Genomic DNA, 23281 nt, shown 5'->3' with positions numbered 1-23281 from the left:
TAGTTCGATTTTCCGAATACGTCTTGGGGGCCATTTCATTTGAATAAAATGAGCCTTTTTCAAATATTTTATAGTTACTCACGATTCATATCAGTTTTATTTTAAATGTCTACTTTAATATATATATTAAGTTATGATGCATTTTCTGTTCTTTTTAACCATACAATTTTTAACTTATTTTCTTTCAGAATCTACGCTTACTCAACAAATTTACAGCTCAAGTAATAATAAAACATTGATCGACTTTTTAACAAAATTATATAATTTTTAATGGCTTATTGAAATGAGTAAATAAATCTTAAAAATGTAATAAAATTTATTATATAAGGAAAAAGGAAATGATGCATTTTAATTGTCCTATATTATGATTTAATCCATCTTGACATTATAAAGTTTAATGACTGGTATGACATCACTGAATTTAAACCGATCTTAATGACAATCAGAGCTTTTTGATAAACAAATCCATTAAGTTCAAGCAGATGAAAGGCAGGGGCTTATTTGCTTATGGTGCGTAGAAACGTCACGTGAACTAGATCAGAGGGGCAGATTCCCGTTCATTGCACACGATAAGCATGCAAATGTGTATAAATTGGTTTAATCCAGAGTTGTAAAATGTAGATCTCAAAACTGCGTCTTCACAGGTTTGCATTTTAGGTATTAAAATTCAAATGGCCTTTACATACGTGTATGTATAAGTATTCTATTAATGCTGCTTACGATTAAAGATGTTAAATATAGATAATTTTAACTAAACGTCTTTTTTGCCATATTTGTTAAATTCGCTAATTTGATAATTGCCCACATTTTTTGTAACAGTGTTTATATAGAAGCTTCAGAGCAAGGGGGTGGAGGCAAATGTCACCATAACCGCCTCAAACTAAATGACACCATCCGACGCGTGTCGCATTTACGCTGCCCATTCCCATTCCAATTCCCATTTGTTCTCATCGACCCGGGCGCAGTCGTTGTCCCCGTCCATTGCCATTTTCACCTACCCATACAAATGAAAATGCACTTCAAAGCTTGTCTACTTTTTAATACACTGTAATTTAAGTGTGGGATGAGTGATTCCCATCATCGCGATGTCGTCTAAGTCCCACACACATGCATGCATACATGTATATTTATGCCTATCAACATGTGCAGGTGTGTGTGTGACGGCTATTGTTCAACAGCTACGTTCAGAGCTTGACTTGTATATAAAGGTGATAAATCTCACAGTCTCGAATTCAGTTCTATTCTAGCTCGACTCAAAGCCGGTTTGTGTCAAATTTTGCTTATTTATTGTTTGAAAGCTTCTGGAATACTGGAAATATAAAAATGCGTTTTGCTCTGTTTACCATTCTGGGTAAGTTACGATTTACTGTGTAGCCTCGCTAATCGCTAGACTCACTACAATTATAATTAATATACTAGATAGATATATTATAGTATATAGCAAAAAATTTAAATTTTTTAAAGTCGCAGCTGCGTCCAGATTTGTGAGTCTCTACTGTATTGGTAAAACGTTAGAGAAGCGTGGAGTTTGTACTAAAATAACAATCAGCGGATGCTTCTGTAGGCAATCAAATATAAAAAGAATTCTTTTGTAATTATATGGTCATTCCAGAGTACTACAGGTAATACTGCTGCACATTTTTAAATGATGACTAAATCGGCCAGCGAATTTCATTTATAAGCGCTAATTCAGTAACCCATATATAGATTGCAGTTCACAGTAAACTGACCTTCCTAACTTTAGAGATAAGCAAAAACAGTTTTCGTATACATATAGACAATTCGAGGAATGAGTTTGAAACTAAGTCCGTTAAAGCAGTAGGGCATCATTTATAATAATATATTTTATGTTTCTGATAATAAGCTCTGTGCCTGTTGGCATTTGTACTTGCCAACCCCGCCAAGGACTCCAAGAAGGTGGTCAATAGCTGTGCCCGCGCCTGCGGAGATGACTACGAGCCCGTTTGTGCTAGGGCCAAGAACAGCAGCAAGGAGCGTCTCTTAACTTTCGGCAGTTCCTGCGTTATGGCCAATTACAACTGCCAGCACGCCGACGATCGTGAGTTGGTTTAAAATTAATCTTAAATGGAATTTAAAGTGCACTTTTCACTTGCAGCATTCGAGGTCAAGTCAAAGGGCGAGTGCGGCGGCGGGGTCAGCGTACGTCTATCATAAGAATTGCGACGAACGAACCTTCAACCGACACTGGAAAAATAGCTTATAATATATATTAACAAGATCAATAAACACATTTTATATTCAGATCGTTTAAAACATTTAATTGATTATTGATTAAGCTTGAATTTCGCACAGCTACAAATTTTAATTGGCCTTCATTCACGCAGCAAGCATATTGTCCATTCACAAAAAAAAATATAGATAAGTAGCTAATAGTAGTCAGCTACCCTCTAAGCAAACACATATTCAATGATCGTTCAGATGGGATCCAGTTATTCCAAAGCGCACTCACACACATTCACAGATCGTTCAATTAGGATCAGTTCCAGCTACTCCTTATTGTTCAGTTCCTGCATCCCAAATCTCACAAACTGTAAAACAAGATCTTTACTGTAATCTGAATGCCGCAAACACTTATATAACTACTTACACAGCCACATTTCTAATAATCTAAAAGTCAATGCAAAATAATTGTATATATGTATATAGTTTTTTCTAATATTGATAACTCTTAGTTGGTTATCATAGCTAATATTTGTATGTAACTTGAGTATATATTTTTAGTTCGCCTCATTCTTCTGCTGCTTGACTTTGTAGTCCGCTAGGGCAGCTTTGATGGCGTCCTCAGCGAGCATTGAGCAATGCAACTTGACAGGCGGCAGACGCAGCTCCTTGGCAATATCTGTATTCTTTAGCTTGCCCGCCTCATCGATGGATTTTCCCTTTACCCACTCCGTGGCCAGCGAGCTGCTGGCGATGGCCGAGCCGCAGCCAAATGTCTTAAACTTGGCATCAATGATTTTGCCATTTTTATCGACTTTGATCTGCAGTTTCATAACATCCCCACAGGCAGGTGCACCCACTAGTCCAGTGCCAACGCTTACGTCCTTCTTGTCCAACGAGCCCACGTTTCGTGGGTTCTCGTAGTGCTCGACTACCTGTAAGTACAACAGAAGCGCCAGGTTAGTTATCAGCACGTAATTGTTATCTTTCCGCGTGCGAAAGAAAATGAAAACAAATCGTTAATGTGAATGCATATGTATGTATGTGTGAGTATAATATAAAACATATTACGAAAGGAAATTGCGTGCGGCTAAAAATTGTATTTAAACTTACATTTTCATGGTACAAAGCAATTGGCACGCTCTGCACTCGACGCAGCTGAGATTGCAGAAGACGCGAGGATTTTTTAATGAAAGACATATTTATTTCAAAAATATACTTTATACGAAGCAACCGAGTTTAATACAACTTGTTGTGAAATAGCAGCACGAACAGGAACAAAACTTAAGCACACTGATTGCTACGCAATTTCTATCGAACTAGTTCAATGAACTCCTGTAATAATCGTGAACTGTGGAAAAGCTTTATTTGTACATGGTTCCTAGAACCAAAATATTTTTCCTTCCGTGCATAAATGTATGCGTATATATGTGCTTAAGTAAGCATGTTTGTATGTACATATACCAGTTATTTGATATTTAATGAATTCTTGCTTGGCCTTTAGTTAATGGTTTTATTCAGGTGCCATATTAATTGTACTTTCCTATTGTGGGCACTTTTAGATTTGCCAGCTCCCTTATGATGAAAAAAAGGAAGTTATTCATTAATACAATTTATTAATAAGGCTAAAAAATAAAACGCATTGTTTTACATAGAATTTTGTATTATTTAGTTTATTATAGCATTATCATTATATCTTCACTGTTATCGCCATCTCCATATCTTCGACACTGACTTATTTAAATATACAAAAAAATGTGTTATAAAAAATTTTTATACTCTTTTATTTTTACCGGTTTTGTTGTTGTTTAGCTTTGCTTTGCTTTGCGTTGTGTGTGGGACGATGGACGAATTGGTCATCAAAAAAAAAAGTTGGCCTTTACGCCTCCCTTTCTACCGGCACCCAGCATGTAAGATTTGAGAGCACGTTGAGCGGGCGATGCTTCAGTCTTCCACAGCATATTTCTGCGTCCATTCGCGTGCATTGCGTATGGCCTCGGCTTCGTTCACCTTCCACAGCTCAGCCACATCGTTGGCCAGGGGATCGTCGGGATTGGGCGCGCTGAGCAGCGCCTGAATCGACAAAAGTATGGTACGAATTTGCAGAGCCGGGCTCCATTTGTCCTTGAGCACATCCAGGCAAATGCGGCCAAGGCGATCGATATTGGGATGGTAGATCTTTGTAATGAAACGCACCTTGGGTGCCGACATGGGATAATCCTCGGGTAGGAACAGTTCCAACTTGAACACGCCACCTTCGAAGGGCGAATCGTTGGGACCGGCGACAACTACATGGAAATAGCGCGCATTATTTTCATCTGGAATCGCATTGATTCCGGGCACAGGCTCTTGCATCAAGCGCTGCGTCTCCTTTATGATGCGACGTGGCAGACTGGACATGTTTTTACCTTCTTTTCTTTTTTTTGTCCAAGTTGTTGCTGCTGCTACTGTTTTTGAGAATGACAAGCTGATGTCTTTTTGGTCTGCGTGTTCAGCAAAAAGTATACTATTTTGTACCTGTCTAACTACGAATAGTTAAGCTGAACATAGGAGTATTACGGTGTTCAACTGTAAAATTATTATTTATTAGTTTGATCGAGCGTTTTATAAAAGCAAACTAGCCTGTGTCCCTAAAACTTGAACAAAAAACTGGTTCCGAAAATGGAGTCAACTTGCACAACAGCTGGCCGAGCAGTGTTGGCAAGTGTTAATAAAAATCATCATTGCCTACACGTTTCAATCTAGCTCATTGGCATGAACGTGTATTAAGTGACGGTGCTGATGTCGAACTATCAGTAAAAGTAGCAACAAAAGCCTGATATTCACTCCTTGTTGACACCCACAACGAATTGTTTAATTATTCCACAGTTACCATGACGTCACGAAAACGGAGCGGCAGTGGTTCCACAAAACGTCCAAAAGAAAAGGTTTGCACGACAATGTTATACCGGACATCTTTGATATTTTCATTTTGTAGGTTGTTTACATTTATGAGTTGCTGTGTCGAGGTGAGGATCCCAGCGCTGATAGCCCAGAGTTCTGGAATGAGTTCTTTCTGCTGCAACCGAACTTCGAATCCCTAGAGGACCAAATCAGCAAACTAAATAACGAACAGCTGCAATTGGTTAAACCGAATCTGAATACGCTTTTCCAAAAATGCATTGAAATGCTCGACACCTCAAGAAGTAAGACTTCCAATACTTAAATTAATAGCTTTATAAATTCCTCTTCAACTTCTGTAGAGGATCATCCCAAGCGTCTGTGTAACAGTCTCCAAACATTATGCTCGCTCTTTTATGGCATATTCAAAAAGTGCAATACAGATGCCAGCTCAAACATACTGAACGAGATCTTTGGCCACGAGACAATGGATGAATGGCTGAAGCTGCTAATGCAATATTGCAATCGCATTTTGCTTGGTGACGTCACAGAGAACGCTCGGTTCATGTGCCTTAAATTATTGCTGGTGCTGGTGACTGGCACGGATGTTGGGCAGAATGTGCTCTTCGAGTACCTCATGATGCACAGCGTGTTCGATGCGTTTGTGCGTCTGTTAAGCGACCCCACGTTTCGTGCCCAACATGGCCACGATATTGTTATACTACTTACCATCCTGGTGAATTATCGCAAGCACGAGGCAACCAATCCGTATGTGGTGCAGCTCTCCATTTTGGCTGACGAGCTGGCATTGAATGGGTAAAAAATGAATTACTGCTTTACACATAGATAACTATTGGAGTGTGCTCGATAAGGAATGCCAAATATAATGGCTTGTTATCTATTTTTTTTAGATATGGTCAAATGATCTCGCAGTCGCTGATTGATTTTTGCCGCCAGTACATACAGAGTTTAAACAATGTGCAATCCTCTTCATGGTTTTCGTCGCTTTCAAGCATGGTTGGCAACATGTTTGTCTCCGACGAGGGGTGTGAGCGTGTACAGCAGATCAAGGCTAACAACGGCCTATTGCTCGCCCTCTATGAGGCAGTGCATCTCAATCGTAATTTCATCACAACGCTGGCTCATCCTCAGACGGAATCGAGTGCACCGCCATCGCCGAGCAACACATTGAGTCTGACGCAGCCAACGCCTGACTTGGCCAATGCACCCATCATAGACATGACACAGTATCCGACAAACCTGCTCGTTGCCGTTTTTCAGTATTGGTAGGTCAAACTTCTATCTATAAGTAATTGCGGCTAATGTTTCTGCTTTACTTTTACAGTTCGATTGTTATGCAGGACAACAAAAACGAGTCGAGCATTGCAAATCTAAAGCTTTGCTTTCTAATACTCACCTGCATATCGGAGGATCAGTACGCAAACTCAATGATGCACGACAGCAACTTAACTTTTAAGGTGATGCTGCATCGCGCCCAAATGCGTCATCGCAAACTAAATGTAGATCGCGTGGGCAAATCGCAGCCTCTGGCTGCCACGTTACTCGATTTGCTGGTCGAGTTCATCGTGTCGCATTTAATGAAGAAATTCCCCATGGAGCTGTATTTGCTATGTATTGGTGTCATACATCGCATTCTTTGTTATCAGAAACGATGCCGCGTTCGCCTTAATTATCCTTGGAAGGAGTTGTGGTCGGCGTTGATTGGACTTTTGCGCTTTCTGGTTAACCAGGAGCAGACGCTTGTCAAAAAGTGCAATATATTCCACTTGTCGTTGCAAGTAATCAACATTTTCAATTTGTTCATTACGTACGGCGACACATTCCTGGCTACAACGAATAGCTACGACGAGCTCTATTACGAGCTAAATCGCGAGGAAAAAGTGTTCACAGAAATCCATGCCATGGGTAAGTGAAGACAGGTTATTGTAGTCTAAAACAGTAATATCTATTATTCGTTTCAGTTCTGCGCTATACAACAATGCCGGAGTGCGAATATAAGGACGACGTTATCAAGCTACTGAATGCTCTTGTGAATATACTCGCCATTGTGAAGCACTTCCAAAACAAAATTAAAGAATGGCTGGCCGAGCAGGGCTTGTCCACGCCGACGGAAGAGCAAATACTTGATGTTGTTCGCAAGAACTATGATCTGACATTAAAACTACAGGACTCGCTCGATCAGTACGAGCGCTACGCTGAGGCACCGCTGCACAGCAGTTTCTTTCAGGCCATGGTGCGCGATGTGGTTAATGATACGCGCAAACATATCTATGGCTACGTTAAGGAGGCTGTATCCATTATACCCGAACAGGAGGTGCTGCTGACAACTGCTGTTACCGCATCAACGCCAACGACCACGCCATCCACGTAGGAGCCCATGGACTCCAAGACTGTTATGATTGTTTCCTGGCGTTTAGTTATGTAATAGTAAAACCTAATTTTTCAATCTCTGGAAGCATACACTCTATGTAATCTATAAGATTAAAAGTGCTTTTGCGAGCTTTTGTTAATTTTCGTTGTCGAGCAGTGCACTTATACATCAAATTATACACTTATACATAAAAATATATAAAACTAATACAAAATAAATAAATCTTTATATATGCATTTGTATATATATTTGCAGAATACATATATATATATGCCTAGCGCTACTATTTATCATTATAAATTTATTAAAAATATATTTCGCATATTTGTCTACATTTTCAACAATGTCATTTGCGCTTTCGTTTTTATTCTTCAAAATTTAGTAAACAAATACTAAATAAAAGAACTCGTTTAATCATACACAATGTCTAAAAGAAATCCATTTAAGTTTATTAAAGATGATAGGAATTAGAAGTTATAGTTAAAATAATTCAATTAATACTTACTTATTTGGTTCTATTCCTGGAAAATCAAAGATTGTCAGAAATAATTTTAAAGAGTTTATTGTTTATATTTGTCGTGGCTCCTTTATTTATTCCCAAGCTTCTAAGTGTTTTTATCTTTTTTTGCATACAAAAAGTAATTTTGTTTATATATATTAATACATATATTAATGTTGTCGGCTATATAGGCATTTCCTTAGTCTAAACGTAGCTATGTGGTTTATATAAAATTATTTCTTTTGTATACAACATTTGCAATGCATTAAAACGGATCGCTGATAAAAAACAATTCGCAAATTACATCGAATAAAATATCAAAATTTGATTACAATAAGGTAAACTTGTAAAATACAATAGTAGAGTAAATAAGTTTCATTAAAATATACATTGTTTTTATGAAACTATAAGCTAATATTTTTATACAGTTTTCATCTTTTTTTGTTGATTAAATTTAGCTCGTTTTCTTATGTTATTTATACGACACTTGGTTACGAAGCATTCGATCACTTAAAGGCACAATTAACAAATAAAATTTCAATTAAATTAACCTTTTTTTCTAATCAATGCCTAAGTTTCATTTATTTGTTGCGCGCTTGTCTTGGAATTGTGGCTTAAATGTAATTTAGATGATTTTATTTACAATTGAGAATATTGTATGTGATTATAGTTCGGCTCATTCCATGTGTATATATGCATGTGGGTGGTTAATGAGGATGCGTAATGTGCTATAGCTATGTAAAACTGTCTAGAAGTGGTCCACCTTGACGGACACTGTGTGGGCAGCCGCATTGCTGGGCAAATCAATATTATCCCATTCGGTATGTAGGTTCTTCTCGCTGTCCGTCGCCTTCAGCGCCAGACCCAATGATGCAGTGCGTCCGGCACAGTGGGGTATATTAAGCGTCACGGGCACCAGAAACTCAAGGCCCTGCGGCCCGCACATGACAAGTGGCGATAGCATCGTTTCACCTGCGAAGAATATCAAATATTGATTAGCATTAATTCAAACTGCATGCGAGATAAAAGCTGATTGCACGTAGATGCTTGTGTTGGTGTGGGTAATTGCCTTTGTGAAGCAGCGAAATAATATAAGTGTTATAGGGCTATATGTAGTGTAGTAAGAGGCATATACAGTAGAGTGAGGCGTAGCATTTATTACTAGGAGTAGATGCAATTTAGATAGATAGAAATTAGCTGAATAAACATCAACAATGCATGCATTTCTATATTTTTACATATTATATATTCCATTATATATATTTAGGAATTTTCTATATTGAAAACTGTATGAAATTGTTTGAATCTTGTAAAAGTAATAGAAAATAAATATTGTATGGAAAAATAATTATAAATAAGATCGATTTGAATATCTTATGAAAAATAAATTATATCAAAAATGATTAATCTGACTGATTTTTCTAGTAATTAAAATATGGAATGTATAGCAAATTAAAAATATTTGAGACTCAAATTTAGATCCGATTCTTAAAAAAAAATTAAATCATTTTACGATTTCCCTTTTCTTGAAATATTTTTCTATTTTTTTTTATTGTATTTTGTTGTTCTTATATTATTTGTATTATATTTTATATTATTGGGAAATTCTATTTTATTTTATTTAGGATATATAGTATATGAAAATATTTAATAAAATATATATTTAATATAATAGCATATAGATATATTTAGATTAAATTGTTTTAATCAAAACTGTTCGTCGATTAATGAAATGAATATGTAGAATGTTCAGAGAGAAGGTCGAGAAGTAAGTATAAAGAAGTTAATCTATTTTACATATATTAACTGTTTATCAAAGTTTCTTTTCACCAATTAGTATAAACAAATAACAATAAATGAGAGTTAATGCAAGCAACTACAGAGTGAGCTTTACGTACATATAAAATATATAAAAAGCTAAATAATATTAAATATATAGCTATATAGATACAGCATAAACTCTTCCAGTTAGAAGGGAATAAATAACTGCATAATAGGCATATATGGGTATATATTATTAAATTTATAAGAAATAAAAGATTTGCAAACAAAATACGAAAATAAAAAAATATAAACTTGTGAATTTGCTTTAGTAAAAAGTTGTTGCTGGTTGTAGCTGTAGTTGCTGTTGTTGTTGTTGCTGTTGCTGTTGCTTACTGTTGTTGCTGTAGATGCAATAGGTGGTAGTGGAGGAGGAACAACACAATACGAACAATACGAGCAATACGAGAGTGTAGAAAAGCTAGTTAGACCAACCATTTTCCATGTCGAGCGGCGGTCCGCCAACGGCCTGTCCCATGCGGGGATCGCTGACTGTGAAGTAAATCTCTTGACGTACTCCAGCGGGAATGGCACCGGGCGGTATCTGGAGCGAGACATGCCACAGCTTGTCCGCCAGAGTGCCACCGCTGGCATCGAAGAAGCCGCGCGTGGTGCTCGGCTCACGCGGCAGACTGGGAAATGGACCCGCATTGGCAGCGGCTGGCACTGGGCCTGCAATTGGAAGCGACATGCTGCTGCTAAATGGTGTGCTGGTGGCATTTGGAGGCCCCACTGGCAGACTGGCCTGCGAGGTGTACTGCGTCTCAATGGAGGTGCAGCTGTCGGCTCTGGGCGAACTGGGCGGCGGCGCTGTTCTCTTCAAGATATTGGAAATGTGAAAGGGCGCGCGGAGGGCTCGCGGCGAGGCGGTACTGATGGCCGTGTGGTCCGTCGTCTGGGGCAGTGGAGTAACCTTATCGGTGGCCTCGAACACATCATCCGAGATGTTTTGTTGCGTCTCGCTGGCCAACATGCCCTCGTTGTGCTTGTTGTTCTCAATAGCTGTTTGCTGCTCTGTTGGCTCCACGGAGGAATCTGCCCCATGCGACTCCTCATCTGCATCGATTTCGTCTTGCACCAGCGGCGCTTGGCCCGTTGCGGCAGTCAATGTGTTCTCAATGACTGTGTCCGAGGACTTTTGCAAGTCCGAGCGACTCAACGTGCTGTCCGGCGCCTCTTCGGGCTGTGCGTTAATCTCGACCTGCACCTGCTCCGTCTTACATTCTTTCTCCTTCTTCTCATCCGTTTCGTTCTCACGGGATTGCAGTATGCTCTCCTCGCGCGTCTCATAGATGGGCGCCGGCCTGCCCATATCCCGCTTGGTCACATAGATTGGCTCAGCCATGCTGTCCAATGCCTCGCGACGCGTCTGATAGATCTGTTCACGTAGCTGGCTGCGCGTCGCCTCCCGCCTCGAATGGTAATTGCCATCACCGGATCGCTCAGAGCGATCGTCGCTGCGCTCGGATTGGCTGCTGCTTTGCGCACTCAACTCCCGCTCCATATCCCGCTTGCCCTGAATGATGCGCTCCTGCATCTCTCGCTTCGACTGGTACAGATGATTGCGCTGCATTTCGCGCTGCATTTCACGGCGCGATTGATACATGGGCTCCCCAGCCTCCTCGCCCTGCTCATTGGCGGCGCCAGGGTAGAAGCGACGTCGTGTCATGACCTCTGAGTTCGGCGCCCGCCGCTGCTCGGGCATCATATAGGCACCCTGGCGGGTCTGATATATGTCGTGCGCCTGCTGCTGGTCGTAGCCGTTGCCGGGATGCTGTGGCATGTGACGTCGGCCGGCTGGTGCTGCACCACCACGGTCTGCCGTTGTGGTGCTGTGCCGACGCACAATGCGTCGTCCACTACGGCCACCGACTGCGGCCTCAGCTTGGCGACGTTCCAGATCTATGCAGGCGCGATTCGCATACAGATCGTACTGTTCATAGCTGCCGTAGCCGTTGTCTGGTGGCTGTGGCATGCGTGGTACTGTGCCGGCAATATTGCCATAGATATCCTCACTCTCCAGATTCTGATACGTGCTGTTCATCATCTCCTGCTGTGGATAGTGCGTGCGATAGTATGGATCGCCGGGCGGCGGTAGCGGTGGTCGCTCCTCGAAGCCAGCCGGATAAGTGGGATACTCGTCCGGATAGTAAGGCCGCTGTACGCCACGTTCCAGCATCGACTGCTGGCGCCGCAGACCCTTCGGCTTGCGTTCCGGCTCCACCATGCTGTTCATGCGACGCAATGGTCGCGTTGTCTTGATCAGCGCATTCTTCAGTGCGGCCAGCGGACTCTTTAACACCGACTTCTTTTTCTTGTGCGGCGGCAGTGGCGGCGGCTGCGCCAGCTCCATGCCCTGCTCATCATAGTAAGGCTGCACCTCGTGGCCTCTGTAGCCACGACTGCCTGTACCATAGTGGCTATAGTAGTTGGGATCTTGCGCGTGCGGAGGCCGCTCATTGGGATATCGAGGCGCGGATCGAGAACGTTGCATTTGATGCGGATAGGGCTGAGCATGGGGGTGAGGATGAACCGGTGCTGCTGGTGGCGGCATGGCATAATAATCATCATAGCGCGCATCGTATGGCTCCATTTCGCTAGAGTTTTTGAATGTGTGTGTGTTTTTTTTTTGGTTAGCAATAAGTTTTATTATTTGAGGGAAACCTGTACATGGACACTAAAGAATCGTTCAAAGACAACAGTTCTCTTTCGAACTGGCCCGTAAAGCATTTGCTTTTAGCTATTGCACCAGCATTTCTATAAAAGTTTCTATAAATATTCCAAATGCCCTGCAAACTGTCTCGCGACTTTCTGCAAATCTTTCGCAAAAAACACACACAAGCGCATATCAAAAGGTTTACAAATATTATCAATAAAAATAAGTAGAGTAAATACTTATTAGATTTTGCAAAATAACCAAACTTTTAGCTATATGAAAAAAATGTAACCATTTACCATGTTTAAGTATTCAACTCAAGCAACATTTATGAGAGTACTAGAAGTCAATTAGTCGTTTTTGGGTGTTAGTTTTTTGTTTTTTGTTTAAGTGTAATCATAATTATATGGTATTTAATTATTTGAACCCAAAACCTTCTTGAAACTCTAAAGAAAATAGTTCAGAAATGGAAAAATACTCGCAGCATGAGCATAGATTATGATAAAGTGTATGTGAAGAGAGAAAAATGTCTAGCGTGAGATAGTGGATACTAGGTAGAACTGTATTTGGTAAAAAGTTAACCCGAAAAATGTTTTATTTTCGTTATTTTTTATTTTTATTTTTTAAATATTTTTTAAGTTTCTCTTTGAATCAGCAAATGTGATTTAATCTTGGAATTTTTGGTTAATAATTTTGGTTATTGCAAAATACAATAATTATTTATGCGTCTCTAGTTTCAATCGAATTCGAATTTATCTTTCAGATTTATGCGAGTTTTCTGTGCGTTTTGTGAAAAATTGCGAATTGTTTTTTCATTTTTTTAACGTTTGCTTTTAAACATAATGACCAGCAACCGCATGATTATGAATATATATTGGCAGTATGAGAGCTTTGACTGACTGATTGATTGATTGATTGTGGTAAAAATTGTAAATTACAAAATGACATAACAAAAATAAAAACATTTTTCGTTAACAGAAATGTGGAGCTGTTGAACAGGTGTGTAAAGTTTTGTATTGAACTAGAAGAAGAAATCTCCACACTCATACACACACACACATACACAGACTCTGACACACACACACACACACACAGCTTGCCAAACTGGCTGTAAAAATTCTCAATCTGTTTTGTGGCTCGGTTTCTTTTTGGGTTGGAAATATTCAATGTATTTTGCCACACACGGCACCTGCACTTACCTCATGTTGTGATGGTGCCCCACGGCGGCGCCAATCTGTGGCTTCCGATACAATTCAAAGGCCGAGCCTCGCTGCTCCCGACTGCCAGCCAGATCGAGAGCATGGCGTTCAGGTGTATGTGGCGGTATATTACCTGTACAAACAGATATTAGAATCCCGCTCAAGGCATGCCCTAAATATGATCGACTCACCAATTGGCGGTGGCATGCCACGGTGTGGCGCTATGTAGGGGCCGGTGCCACTGCCACCGTTATAGTGGTGACTGTTGCCATTGTAGCCATTGGCCTGATTATATTGCTGTGGATGTTGCTGCTGCTGTTGCGGCTGCTGCTGCGGCGGCGGTGCCTGGCCGTAGGTTCCATTGTTGGCGCCGTAGGTGGGCGGCTGCATGTGCCCGTTGCTGGGCTGGCCCTGGTGCGGCGAGCCGGGCGCCGGCGTCTGTTGGCCATAATGATGATGGGACGGCGTGGGCGGATAATAGAAGCCATTGGGCGAACGCGGAGAGCCAGAGTCCTGCAATGCGAAAGGAATTCAGTAAACGGAACAGTTCTCAGATGATTTGATTGCTGGACTACTTACGCCATTCTCCCAGGGCGTGGTGCCGCCGCTGCCACTGCTGCCGCCGCTCTGGACGGGTGGTCGGTAGTTCTTAGGCTTCGGTGGCGGCACCGGCTTGAATGGCCCGCTGCCATTGCTGCTGGGCGTGGCACTGCCATTCAGCTGGCCGCCATTGTTAGCATTGCTGGGCTGCACAACGCCGTGCGGATTTTTTGGAAGCTTGCTGTAGTCGGCGGCCGAAACGGAATTGTTCCGGCTGCATTTGTGGTGCAGTGGTTGTGGGTTGTGATAGAATATGGTATTTTGCACAAATAGTTCAAGTGTGTGTGTATATGTGTGTGTAAACAAATTGCATGAATCGTGTTGATGGGCACAAACAGAAGCGAGAAAGAGAAAAAGTTCACATAATTATAGGACGTGTGATAAACAATGATAAACTTAGCTGATGATTGTATATAAAGATATGTATGCAAATAGATATTTTATGAAATTAACTAAAACGCAATCTAATACGATCCTTTTTAATACAGCTGTCGTTTATTGCACAATAGACTTTGAATTTGTGGAGTATTCTCTATATACACAGTGGAATATGATATGGATTTAATGGACTACGAATAGAGGTAGAGGAAAAATGTAAATGCAGGCGATTGTCAGGATCTAAAGTTCTATATAAACAGACTTTCGTTGAAACTCTATGTGGCTATGTTGGACATTGACTGTGGATGCAATATTTCGTTGAAATTGATTTCGTTGTGAGCGCTCTAAACGAGTGTATCGTAGGCTGAGACAATTGGCAACATGGGCGACATGTTCAGGCGAGGCGCTGCAATGGGTCTACGAGTCCAGAAGCCCAAGCCCGTTGCAGTTGCAGTTGCATCCAAGGCGCCGAGACGCGCTAAGCTGCTGATCTGCAGGGCCGTGGGCGTCTGTATGCGATGCGATGTGTATTTGAAATGCAATTGATGTGCATGGGGACTATGCAGATGGTAGCCTCTATGTGGACATGATCGGGTACAGGGACAGGTTTATTGAACAACGACGGGCAAAAAGCGAATTTCGACAATAGAATTGATACAAAAGATTTGCATATTTACGAAACGTTTCAAATTGCATGCGATTCGTTTCAAATGGCGTAAAAATTAGAGAAAGAGAAAGTAAAAATTGCATTTATGATTTCACGCAGGATTAAGGAGAGCGCGATATAGAGTCCTATAGTTCTCTCAAATAAACATACCTGTATTTGCCATAATCGGTTTTGGTTTCCACCAAAGGCTTGCGTGGACTGCTGTCCAAGCCCAAATTCGAAGGACGCTGTGGCGCACCATTGCGTGGATCTGCAGAGTGCATAAATTGATCAGTTAAATAGACGTGGGATTAATATGGCATACGCTCATACTCTTACCAATATTACGGGATGCATTCATATCGTGATAGAGCGGCCTGCCGGGACTGCTTTGCCGATTCAGATCATTGGCCGCCGCGAAAGCGCGATGATCGTGCGGTGCGGAGCGGCCATAGTCATGTGGCTGACCCACCGGTGGCAAAGGACGACCACTGAAAAATGTGTATTCAAATTATTATTATAATTAATGAAATGGAAAAATAAAATAATAATTCAATGCTATGATTGGTATGCTGAAGTACGTTTTTTATAAGAGAGAGGAGCCCTAGTACCAAAGTCTTAACCACCCTAAAGTTGTCCGAATTTAAATGACAGATCTAAGAACAAATGTCACGATCACATATCCAATATCAAAGACAGGCAAATATCAGCCCAGCCTAAGAAATATGCTAGCCACGCTTAGTCTAAAGACCTTCAAAAAATCAGATGATGATGAGCTGTCTAAGATTCTCAGTTCTCAATGGCTCGAGCTCCAAACTAGTTGATGAATGAAGTCCTGATAGGTGGTCAGTCGTTAGTCTCTTTTACTAAGAATTTGATCTGATCTGCATTGATTAGTTTCCCGATAATACTATATATTAACATCCAGCTCAAAAGCTTACCTTGCATTTGGCACTGATTTGAGATCATCGGGCGCATTGGGGCCCAGTCGGCCGAGGTTCTGCATGGCCAGTTGCGTGTTGTTGTACGAGTCGTAGCTGGAGACGCTGTCGTAGGTGGAGGCAGGGCCTCCGTTGCCGTTAGCCTTCAGCTGAGCCGGACTGCTCATGGCCGCATTCATGCGCGCCTGTCGCTCCAGCGAGGCCTGCTGCTGTTGCTGTTGCTGCTGACGCTCAATGGTATCGCCGCCGGCGCCGACTAAAGCATTACGCGTTACGTACTCGGCCTGGACATCGTCCTGCAGCACAGCCTTGCCAAAGAGCCGCTCCTGAGCGCTGCGGCCCAGAGTGCCGCCAGAGCTGCCGTTGCGCGAGGAGCTGCCTGATGTATTGAGTGGCAGGTCACCAGGCTTGGACTGGCGATCGATGCGCGGCGGCAGATCCGGTGCATTGATGCCATACAGGGACTGTGGACGTGCTAGGCCCGCTGAGGGATCACCCGGCTGCTGTTGGGACTGCTGCTGTTGCTGTTGTTGTGGCACATTGGTGCCGTAGATGCTGTACTTGCTGGAGTCGAGGGTCTGACGACGACTCGGCGGCTGCTGTACGCCATGATCGTAGGGTACCTGTTGGCAGTGCATAGCAGGTGTGCAGTGAAGGGTAGCGGAATAGATTAGCACACATTGTGATCAACATGATGATGATGATGATGATTATGTATGTATGTATGTATTTGGTCTATGTATGTTATGCCCTGAGCGGGGCGCGAGTTGTGGGTTTAGTAGGGCGCATGCTCGTCGTGTTTTAATGGGCTTGAACATTTGGTTTTTCTTTTATTTGTTTAGTCTATACTTTGGTTGGGCCTCTTACCGTATATGGAGGTGGTAGTCCTTCACCAATTATGTCTCTATCCCTATCCAAGTTATCCTGGTTAGTGGCAATCGATGGATCTGAGCTCGCTTTAACCAATTGCGGCAAATTGCCAAGCGACAATGATGCGGATGGCCCGGGACTTAGCTCCAAGTCAGACTCGGGACTTGATGCATACGATAAACGGGATGTGGTCATGGGGAATAGGAAATCATCGGAGAGGGATTCGACGGGCTGGGGTTTGTTGATTTTAGTTAAATGTAGGCACGTTAGGAGCAGAGGCAAGTTAATTTGATTTAAATAATTTTATTTGTTTTTAGCGATATTTGAGATTTTGCAAAATTTAGCGCGAGATTGTTATCGGTTATCGGTAATCGGTTATCGGTAATCGGAAGTATCGGGAAATAGCAAACAACGTTTTGTGTCGTTTTTTGTTTGTAAAACAGCAACAAGAAACGTAAATGGAACATAACAAATTGTATGATTGATCGATTGATAGAAATTCGTACGAATTGCCAAGCATATTGAATACATAATAATAATATATTTTTTGTTGTTGGACGAACACAAGATAATAATATATATGTTTTTGATTTTAGTTTTGGACGAGGACAATTTTTGATTATTTCGTTATTTTTGTTGATCGTTTTTGATGTTGTGTTGAGGATTTTTGGTAATTGGTTTTTTTTTTATTTTTTTTTATTAATATGCATCGTATTTAACGGGATGATTAAGCAGGAAATGACCATGATGATGTATTGTATATATTTTATATATTTTTTTTGTTTTGTTTTGGTTTGTTTTGTATGTAAATAAAAGAAACAAATGAAAACGATTAACATTTAGTTAGCAACTTGATATCAAATATTTGGTATATGGTTTAGCAAAAACACATCACTCCAGCTATAAACTGAGCGATTCTTTTTGCATTGACTTAAGCTAATATTGTGAAGATACAAGATACATGTGATACATTAATATATATATATAGGTTTAGCTATGTGTTGATGTGGAATGGGCTTGCGTCGAGTGACGGTTTCTACTGTTTGAACATGCTTCAACTACACACAAATGCATATGTACAAACACACACACACATACGCACACACGCACACACACACATCTATTCACACATCAAAGCAACATTTAGTTTATAAATTATATTTAGTAAAAACAACTACATGCAATAGCAATGGCAACTTGATTTATATATAGTTTTCTACTCTCATGCATTGCACTCGTTGCTGCGGCCCACATTGTTGTTGTTGTTGTTGTTGGTGTCGGCATTGTTATTGTTGTTGCTGTTGTTGTTAATGTTGCTGTTGCTATTCAAGTTATTCAAATTGGCAATCTGATTGGAAAGATTATTGAAGGCCAAGTTTAAAGATCTAGCAGCTGGCGTCACCCCAAAGCCCGCCTCGTCCATCGCCCCATCGTCAACCAAGGTGCCAGCGCTGCTGCTGTTGCCATTGCTCAGCAAATCGCTCGTGGATGCAAAGCCACCATAGGCAGCTGCCAGTTTGGCACTGCTGCTGGCCAGCCGCTGCTGTGGCCTGGCAACGGGCATCGTGGCCTGCTTGCCGCCCACAGCGGCTAGGCTGCTGCCAGGCAGCGTCTTTGTGGATGAGCTGGCCGCGTCTAGCTTTAGGTTGCTGTTCTTCTCCTTCTCCTGCAGCAGATTCAGACTCGAATCGAAAACATTTTTTTGCAGCAGCTCGTGGTAGTAGTAGGGCGTGGTTCGTCGCTCTATGGAGACGGCACGACGACCCAAGCAGGCGGCCCCTGCCGAGGCACGTTGGCAGCTGCGCTCGCTATGGAGGGCAGCTGTTCGCAACGCATTGCCGTTCAGGTGGCAGTGATAGCTGTTGTTGCTGCTGCTGCTCAGTAGATTGGGCTGCGAGCTGTGGTACTGCGAGTTGGCATCCTCGTCGACAGAGGCACCATCAATGCCGCCGCCATCCAGCAGGTGGCCATTGCTGCCCGGCATGGAGGAGGCGGGCTTCAGAATGGGCACCATCGGATAGGACTGGCGACTACGCGGCTCTCGCTCAGCGCAGCCAAGGCTGCCGTGCATATACTGCCCGGGATCGTAGCCAATGGGCGGAGGGCGTGGCGGCGGTGTTAGCGTGCAATCGTTAAGAGGGATTAGCGAAAAGGAGTTGCGCCTAAGACGAGTCGCATTATAGCGTGGCACCGAGACCGAAGTGGGGCGACAGCAAGCTAACTTGCAGGGCTGAGCTATGTAGGGAGGGAATAGCATTTCAGTGGGGGATTCGGGAAGCTGCTTCCCACACATGAGTTGTTATTCAACAATATTTATATATACATGAATGTATCGGGTGGGGCATGTGAGGTGTTTGTGTTTGGTGTTTCAAGGGGAAAAAAATGTTAGAAAATCAAATTAGAATATTGACCAAAACCAGTTGTAGAATAAGAATCAAAGAGTTATTAAATAAATACAAATTAGTTAAAGTAGAGTTTAAGTTAGCTAAGCTTGTGTCTGTGTAGGATCAGATTACAGTGAACTCTCGGAAGTTATAAAACTATAAAAATCTAAGTCTGATCTGATCTGATCTGGAAATTATCAATTCAGCAGAAAATTCACTTCAAAAGATTTTAGTTATTGAGTAGACTTGTTTTTTTCGAGAGTTCACTGTACTATAGATCAGTAAAAAAGTTTGTCTTCTAATAAATATTTTGTTTTCGAGCTAGTCTAATAAATACTTCATAGAAGTTTGTGATTATGCAAATTATTTTTGCCATGTTAAAAAAAAATATAATTTGAAACTAAAGAAAAATAAATTTTAAATCAAGTTTGCTTAAGAGGAACTGAAAGTAAGGTAAAGACTTCTATATATACATATTCTTATGTAGATGACATTTTTATCTGTATTAGAAGGACCCAAGTCTAAGGGCCTTATTCAGTCTGAATAGAATCCTGTTTCTGTTCAGCTAATGAAGTTTTCTAAACAGAGAGAGTTTCGGCTCCATCACCATTGTCGACAAGCTAACACACATCGCGTAACGTCAGTAGTTTCTGTTATCATGTTGCGTAAGTATGTAAATATGATTAGAGTTTCACGACAACGACATCGACATCGACACTATGAATGCTACTGAACTTATGACTAGACTAGGGACTACGTGTGCACAAGACACTAGACAACAAGAAGTTGTTTATGCACTGATTACTAGTTGAGTGGGGAAGGGGCATTGGCAAATCGAACTCACCTTGGACTCGGACATCCAGACGGCGCCGCTCTGCTGCAGATCGATCGAGTCGCGCAGCTTGCGGTACCAGGACTCCTCGTCGTTCAGCATCAGTTGCGTGCTGAAGATGTGCGACCAGACACGATCCAGCTTCTGGCACTGCTCGAGCAGTTTCTTGGAGCTCTTGTGCGCCGCCTTGGGCAGGCCATGGCGTAGCTGCTTGATCACGTGCTTGCTGTCTGTCTTGAGGAATATAACAATGGGATAGAATTGTGCATAGTTGAGCCGGTCCACAGCGTTGGGCGTTATGTCCAGGAGCGCATGCTTGCCGCGATCCATGATGTCCCGTATGTGGGAGAGGCGGACGATGCGGCATTTGCCGTTGGCGTTGCCATTGCCGTTGCCGTTGGCGCTGCTGCTGCCATTGCCATTGCTGGTCTTGTCGTCGTCCTGCAGCGGAGTGCAGAACTTGTCGGGATAGTCTTTGGCTAGTTTCTCTCTGGCCAGATCGGAGACGGGACCGAACAGCACGAGGGGTCGCACGAAGCCAGGATGGCGTAGAACGACGCGTTCGTAGGCAGGAAACTTGGATATGCTGTCCGAGAAGACAACATCATCCCAGTTCTCGCGCGAGAGGCTCTTGGAGCGTCGATGTGTGGAGCTACAAATCAAAAAAGGATTCTCATTAGTGGAATTAATCTGGAGAGTTGACAATGAGCCACTTACCGACGACGTCTGAAGAAATTGCCGCGTGATTCATTGGCATTCATTTCCTTTTTGGTGGCATTAAATTGAGCTGTGGCCAGCTCCTCGGCGCGGGATTTGTTGGGTATGACACCGCGCTGCATTTCCTGGTGGCCACGCCCGATCTTGAGCACCTGCCACGAGCCGACGACGCCATTGTGGAGCGTGTCGATCACACGGAATACGTCGCCCGCCTTGAAGGCCATCTCGCCCTTGGAGGGGTTGTCGCAGTGAAAGTGGGTCTTGATATGGAAAGAGTCGCCGCGCTGGTTGGTCACCACCTCGTCGTACTCCTCCTTGCAGTACTGCACTATCAGATCGATGCGATCCTGCAGGCTTAGCAGAAACAGCACCGCCTCCTCGCGCGTCACTCCATGCATGTCCATGTCGTTTACTTTGAGTATCTTGTCGCCAGGCATGAGGCCCTGCAGCGAAGCTGGAGAACCGGGCTGCACGGCAGTCACGAAGATGCCCGCCTCATTGCCGCCCGTCAGCCGGATGCCGACGCTGCCCTCCTTTTGGAATGAGATGAATCGCGGCTCGGCACTCTGACGCTCCTCGTACAGCTGTCGTCGCGAGCTATAAAAGTCTTCCTGGGCGGCACGCGGCGGTGGTGGCCTTGGTGGTTCATCCACACGTCCACGCCCTCCATTTGTAGGCGTAACGGGTCGGTCCAGCTGCTGCAGCGATACTCCGTCCATGAGTGGACCGCGAGAGCGTCCACGTGGCGTGAGATTACTCTTCTCCTCACTGAGGCCATTGCCATTGATGCTCGGCCCGTTGGAGGTGCGCGTTGGCGGCTGCACGTAGAGATTCTGTGAGGAGTAGCTGGCGCCACCGGGCAGATAGGCGTCATCCAGATTATTGCTGCAGCTGGACACCTGCGCCTGGTGCGTGGCATATATATTAGCATTGACCTGCTGATGGCCTGAGTTGTTCAGCTGATTGACAGCCGCCTGGTTGGTGATGTCACGGAGCACGACCAAGTTGAGACGCTCCTTGCAGCCATCGATGATCTTCTTGGCCTCCTTAAGGCTCATGGTGTCCGCGCAGTTGGTGTTGTGTATGCGCGTTATGACGTCGCCCTCTTGCAACGAGTAGCCATTGGCGGCCAACTGATCGCGCGCCTTCGTCGAGATCTCCTTGACGAACAGCCGACAGCCCAGCACAATGCCGTAGTCATCCTTCTTGCTGCCCTTGCTCAGTGTCACCTTGATGGGCTGTGTGCCGTTGCTCGCGCTCTGCACCAGCGAGGAGTTCAACGAGTTCGGCTGGCTCATGCTGGACATCGCGGCGCTAGGCGCCTGGCTGCCAATCATGCCACTGCCACTGCCATTGGTTAGGCCTAGGCCCACGGAGCTCATGCTGTGCGAGTGCTGATGCTGTGCGGGATTCGTGGCCGCCACATTCAGTGGCACGCGACGCTTCACGACCAGTGTGACCGTATTGCCGCTGTCGCGCAACACCTGCACGGCGGTGGCATATTCCACGTTCTCCAGCGAGACGCCATTGACTGTGATAATGCGATCATTGACACTGCAAATAACAGAGAATGAAGAAAAATTAGTTAAGATTTAAGGCTTATTATATACAAAACTTTCACGCGAACTCATGGTGAGCATAAAGAGGATCGCTATACAAAACGAAAATATTTCAATCAAACAATAAAATTATTAAATATGTTCTTAAGACTTCTATGGAAACTATTCCATACCAAATACAGATTGTAAATTATACCAGTCAGAAATATTTAAGCACGATATTTTTATATACCCTTTTGATGAATCTATATACTAAATTTAATAGCTGTAGCTCGAAATAGAAAATTGGCCCAACTAAGTGGCATATCGATTTCATGGCAAGGAATAAACTATCGATCAACATATCATATTTTTTATGATTATTATTATCAACTGACTCCAGTCACTTCGTGGCTAAGGCAACCGTGATTCTAATTAAAATATGTGTCAAACCTTTGGACCGACTCAAGTCGACGTCGTGACCGGACTTTGATAATCGGTTTTGAGCCACTGCCCACAGATGCAGGTCACGGGGAGGCGACCTTGTGGTATTGGAATTGAAATTGGAAATGGAAATTTATGCAATCATTAGTCTAGCAGCAGTAATTAACGAAATACACAGTAGCCAAAGCTAAAAACGCTTTAAAGCATAAAAGGTTAGCTGGTCAATACGTGTGACTGGCCGAGAGTGCAGAGCGTAGCGATCGTCAATGGTAAATACTTAAATATCTGTTTACATGCTGGCCA

At 43.0% G+C, this 23281-nt stretch overlaps 5 protein-coding genes across 18 annotated transcripts in view; 2 read left to right on the top strand and 3 right to left on the bottom strand.

Annotated features, from left to right (window-relative positions):
* Positions 1–1203: 1203 nt before the first annotated feature.
* LOC111601419 (vasotab) lies at positions 1204–2264 on the top strand. The gene is made up of 3 exons (XM_023317995.2): positions 1204–1351; positions 1865–2059; positions 2117–2264. Exons 1-3 carry the CDS (start codon positions 1324–1326, stop codon positions 2173–2175), a joined length of 282 nt encoding a protein of 93 aa, XP_023173763.1. The 5' UTR covers positions 1204–1323; the 3' UTR covers positions 2176–2264.
* On the bottom strand, positions 2259–3480 carry LOC111601418 (iron-sulfur cluster assembly scaffold protein IscU). The gene is made up of 3 exons (XM_023317994.1): positions 3295–3480; positions 2609–3116; positions 2259–2549 (listed from the first exon to the last, which is right to left on the bottom strand). Exons 1-2 carry the CDS (start codon positions 3379–3381, stop codon positions 2739–2741), a joined length of 465 nt encoding a protein of 154 aa, XP_023173762.1. The 5' UTR covers positions 3382–3480; the 3' UTR covers positions 2259–2549; positions 2609–2738.
* Positions 3481–3838: 358 nt separating this feature from the next.
* On the bottom strand, positions 3839–4839 carry LOC111601506 (ubiquitin-conjugating enzyme E2 N). The gene has a single exon (XM_023318100.2). It carries the CDS (start codon positions 4579–4581, stop codon positions 4126–4128), a length of 456 nt encoding a protein of 151 aa, XP_023173868.1. The 5' UTR covers positions 4582–4839; the 3' UTR covers positions 3839–4125.
* Positions 4840–4975: 136 nt separating this feature from the next.
* Positions 4976–7654, top strand: LOC111601505 (armadillo-like helical domain-containing protein 3). The gene is given in 5 exon segments (XM_030222903.1): positions 4976–5108; positions 5159–5877; positions 5973–6347; positions 6407–6987; positions 7044–7654. Coding segments are annotated over 5 exon segments (2139 nt in total). The 5' UTR covers positions 4976–5054; the 3' UTR covers positions 7454–7654.
* Positions 7655–8385: 731 nt separating this feature from the next.
* The window catches only part of LOC111601416 (tight junction protein ZO-1), a 103611-nt gene continuing 88715 nt past the window's right edge, over positions 8386–23281 (bottom strand). For 5 of the 14 annotated variants that reach the window (XM_023317979.2, XM_023317980.2, XM_023317982.2 and 2 more), the window contains 11 exons: positions 20997–22550; positions 20292–20931; positions 17061–17294; positions 16194–16816; positions 15592–15743; positions 15424–15523; positions 14208–14442; positions 13820–14141; positions 13629–13761; positions 10209–12370; positions 8386–8924 (listed from right to left, as the gene is read on the bottom strand). In XM_023317979.2, the coding sequence (XP_023173747.2) occupies positions 8701–8924; positions 10209–12370; positions 13629–13761; positions 13820–14141; positions 14208–14442; positions 15424–15523; positions 15592–15743; positions 16194–16816; positions 17061–17294; positions 20292–20931; positions 20997–22550 (6379 nt within the window). In that variant the 3' untranslated portion in view covers positions 8386–8700. Of the gene's footprint in view, positions 8925–10208; positions 12371–13624; positions 13762–13819; positions 14142–14207; positions 14443–14744; positions 15183–15423; positions 15524–15591; positions 15744–16193; positions 16817–17060; positions 17295–17880; positions 19342–20291; positions 20932–20996; positions 22551–23281 lie in introns of those variants that run through there. The other 9 variants (XM_023317981.2, XM_030222880.1, XM_023317988.2 and 6 more) reach the window with 7 other exon arrangements.

This window comes from Drosophila hydei, unplaced genomic scaffold (genome assembly GCF_003285905.1).
Source record: "Drosophila hydei strain 15085-1641.00,03,60 unplaced genomic scaffold, DhydRS2 tig00000063-arrow-pilon, whole genome shotgun sequence".
Lineage (NCBI taxonomy): Eukaryota > Metazoa > Arthropoda > Insecta > Diptera > Drosophilidae > Drosophila > Drosophila hydei.
This window is presented reverse-complemented; position numbering and strand designations above follow the sequence as displayed.

Excerpts from the sequence above, each read along its gene's own strand:
- LOC111601419 (XM_023317995.2), top strand. The coding sequence starts at position 1,324 with ATGCGTTTTGCTCTGTTTACCATTCTGG. Across the intron at positions 1,352-1,864 it reads TGCTCTGTTTACCATTCTGG|CTCTGTGCCTGTTGGCATTT; the intron begins GTAAGTTACGAT and ends TCTGATAATAAG. Across the intron at positions 2,060-2,116 it reads CTGCCAGCACGCCGACGATC|CATTCGAGGTCAAGTCAAAG; the intron begins GTGAGTTGGTTT and ends TTTCACTTGCAG.
- LOC111601418 (XM_023317994.1), bottom strand. The coding sequence starts at position 3,381 with ATGTCTTTCATTAAAAAATCCTCGCGTCTTCTGCAATCTCAGCTGCGT. Across the intron at positions 3,117-3,294 it reads TTGCTTTGTACCATGAAAAT|GTAGTCGAGCACTACGAGAA; the intron begins GTAAGTTTAAAT and ends TTGTACTTACAG.
- LOC111601506 (XM_023318100.2), bottom strand. The coding sequence starts at position 4,581 with ATGTCCAGTCTGCCACGTCGCATCATAAAGGAGACGCAGCGCTTGATG.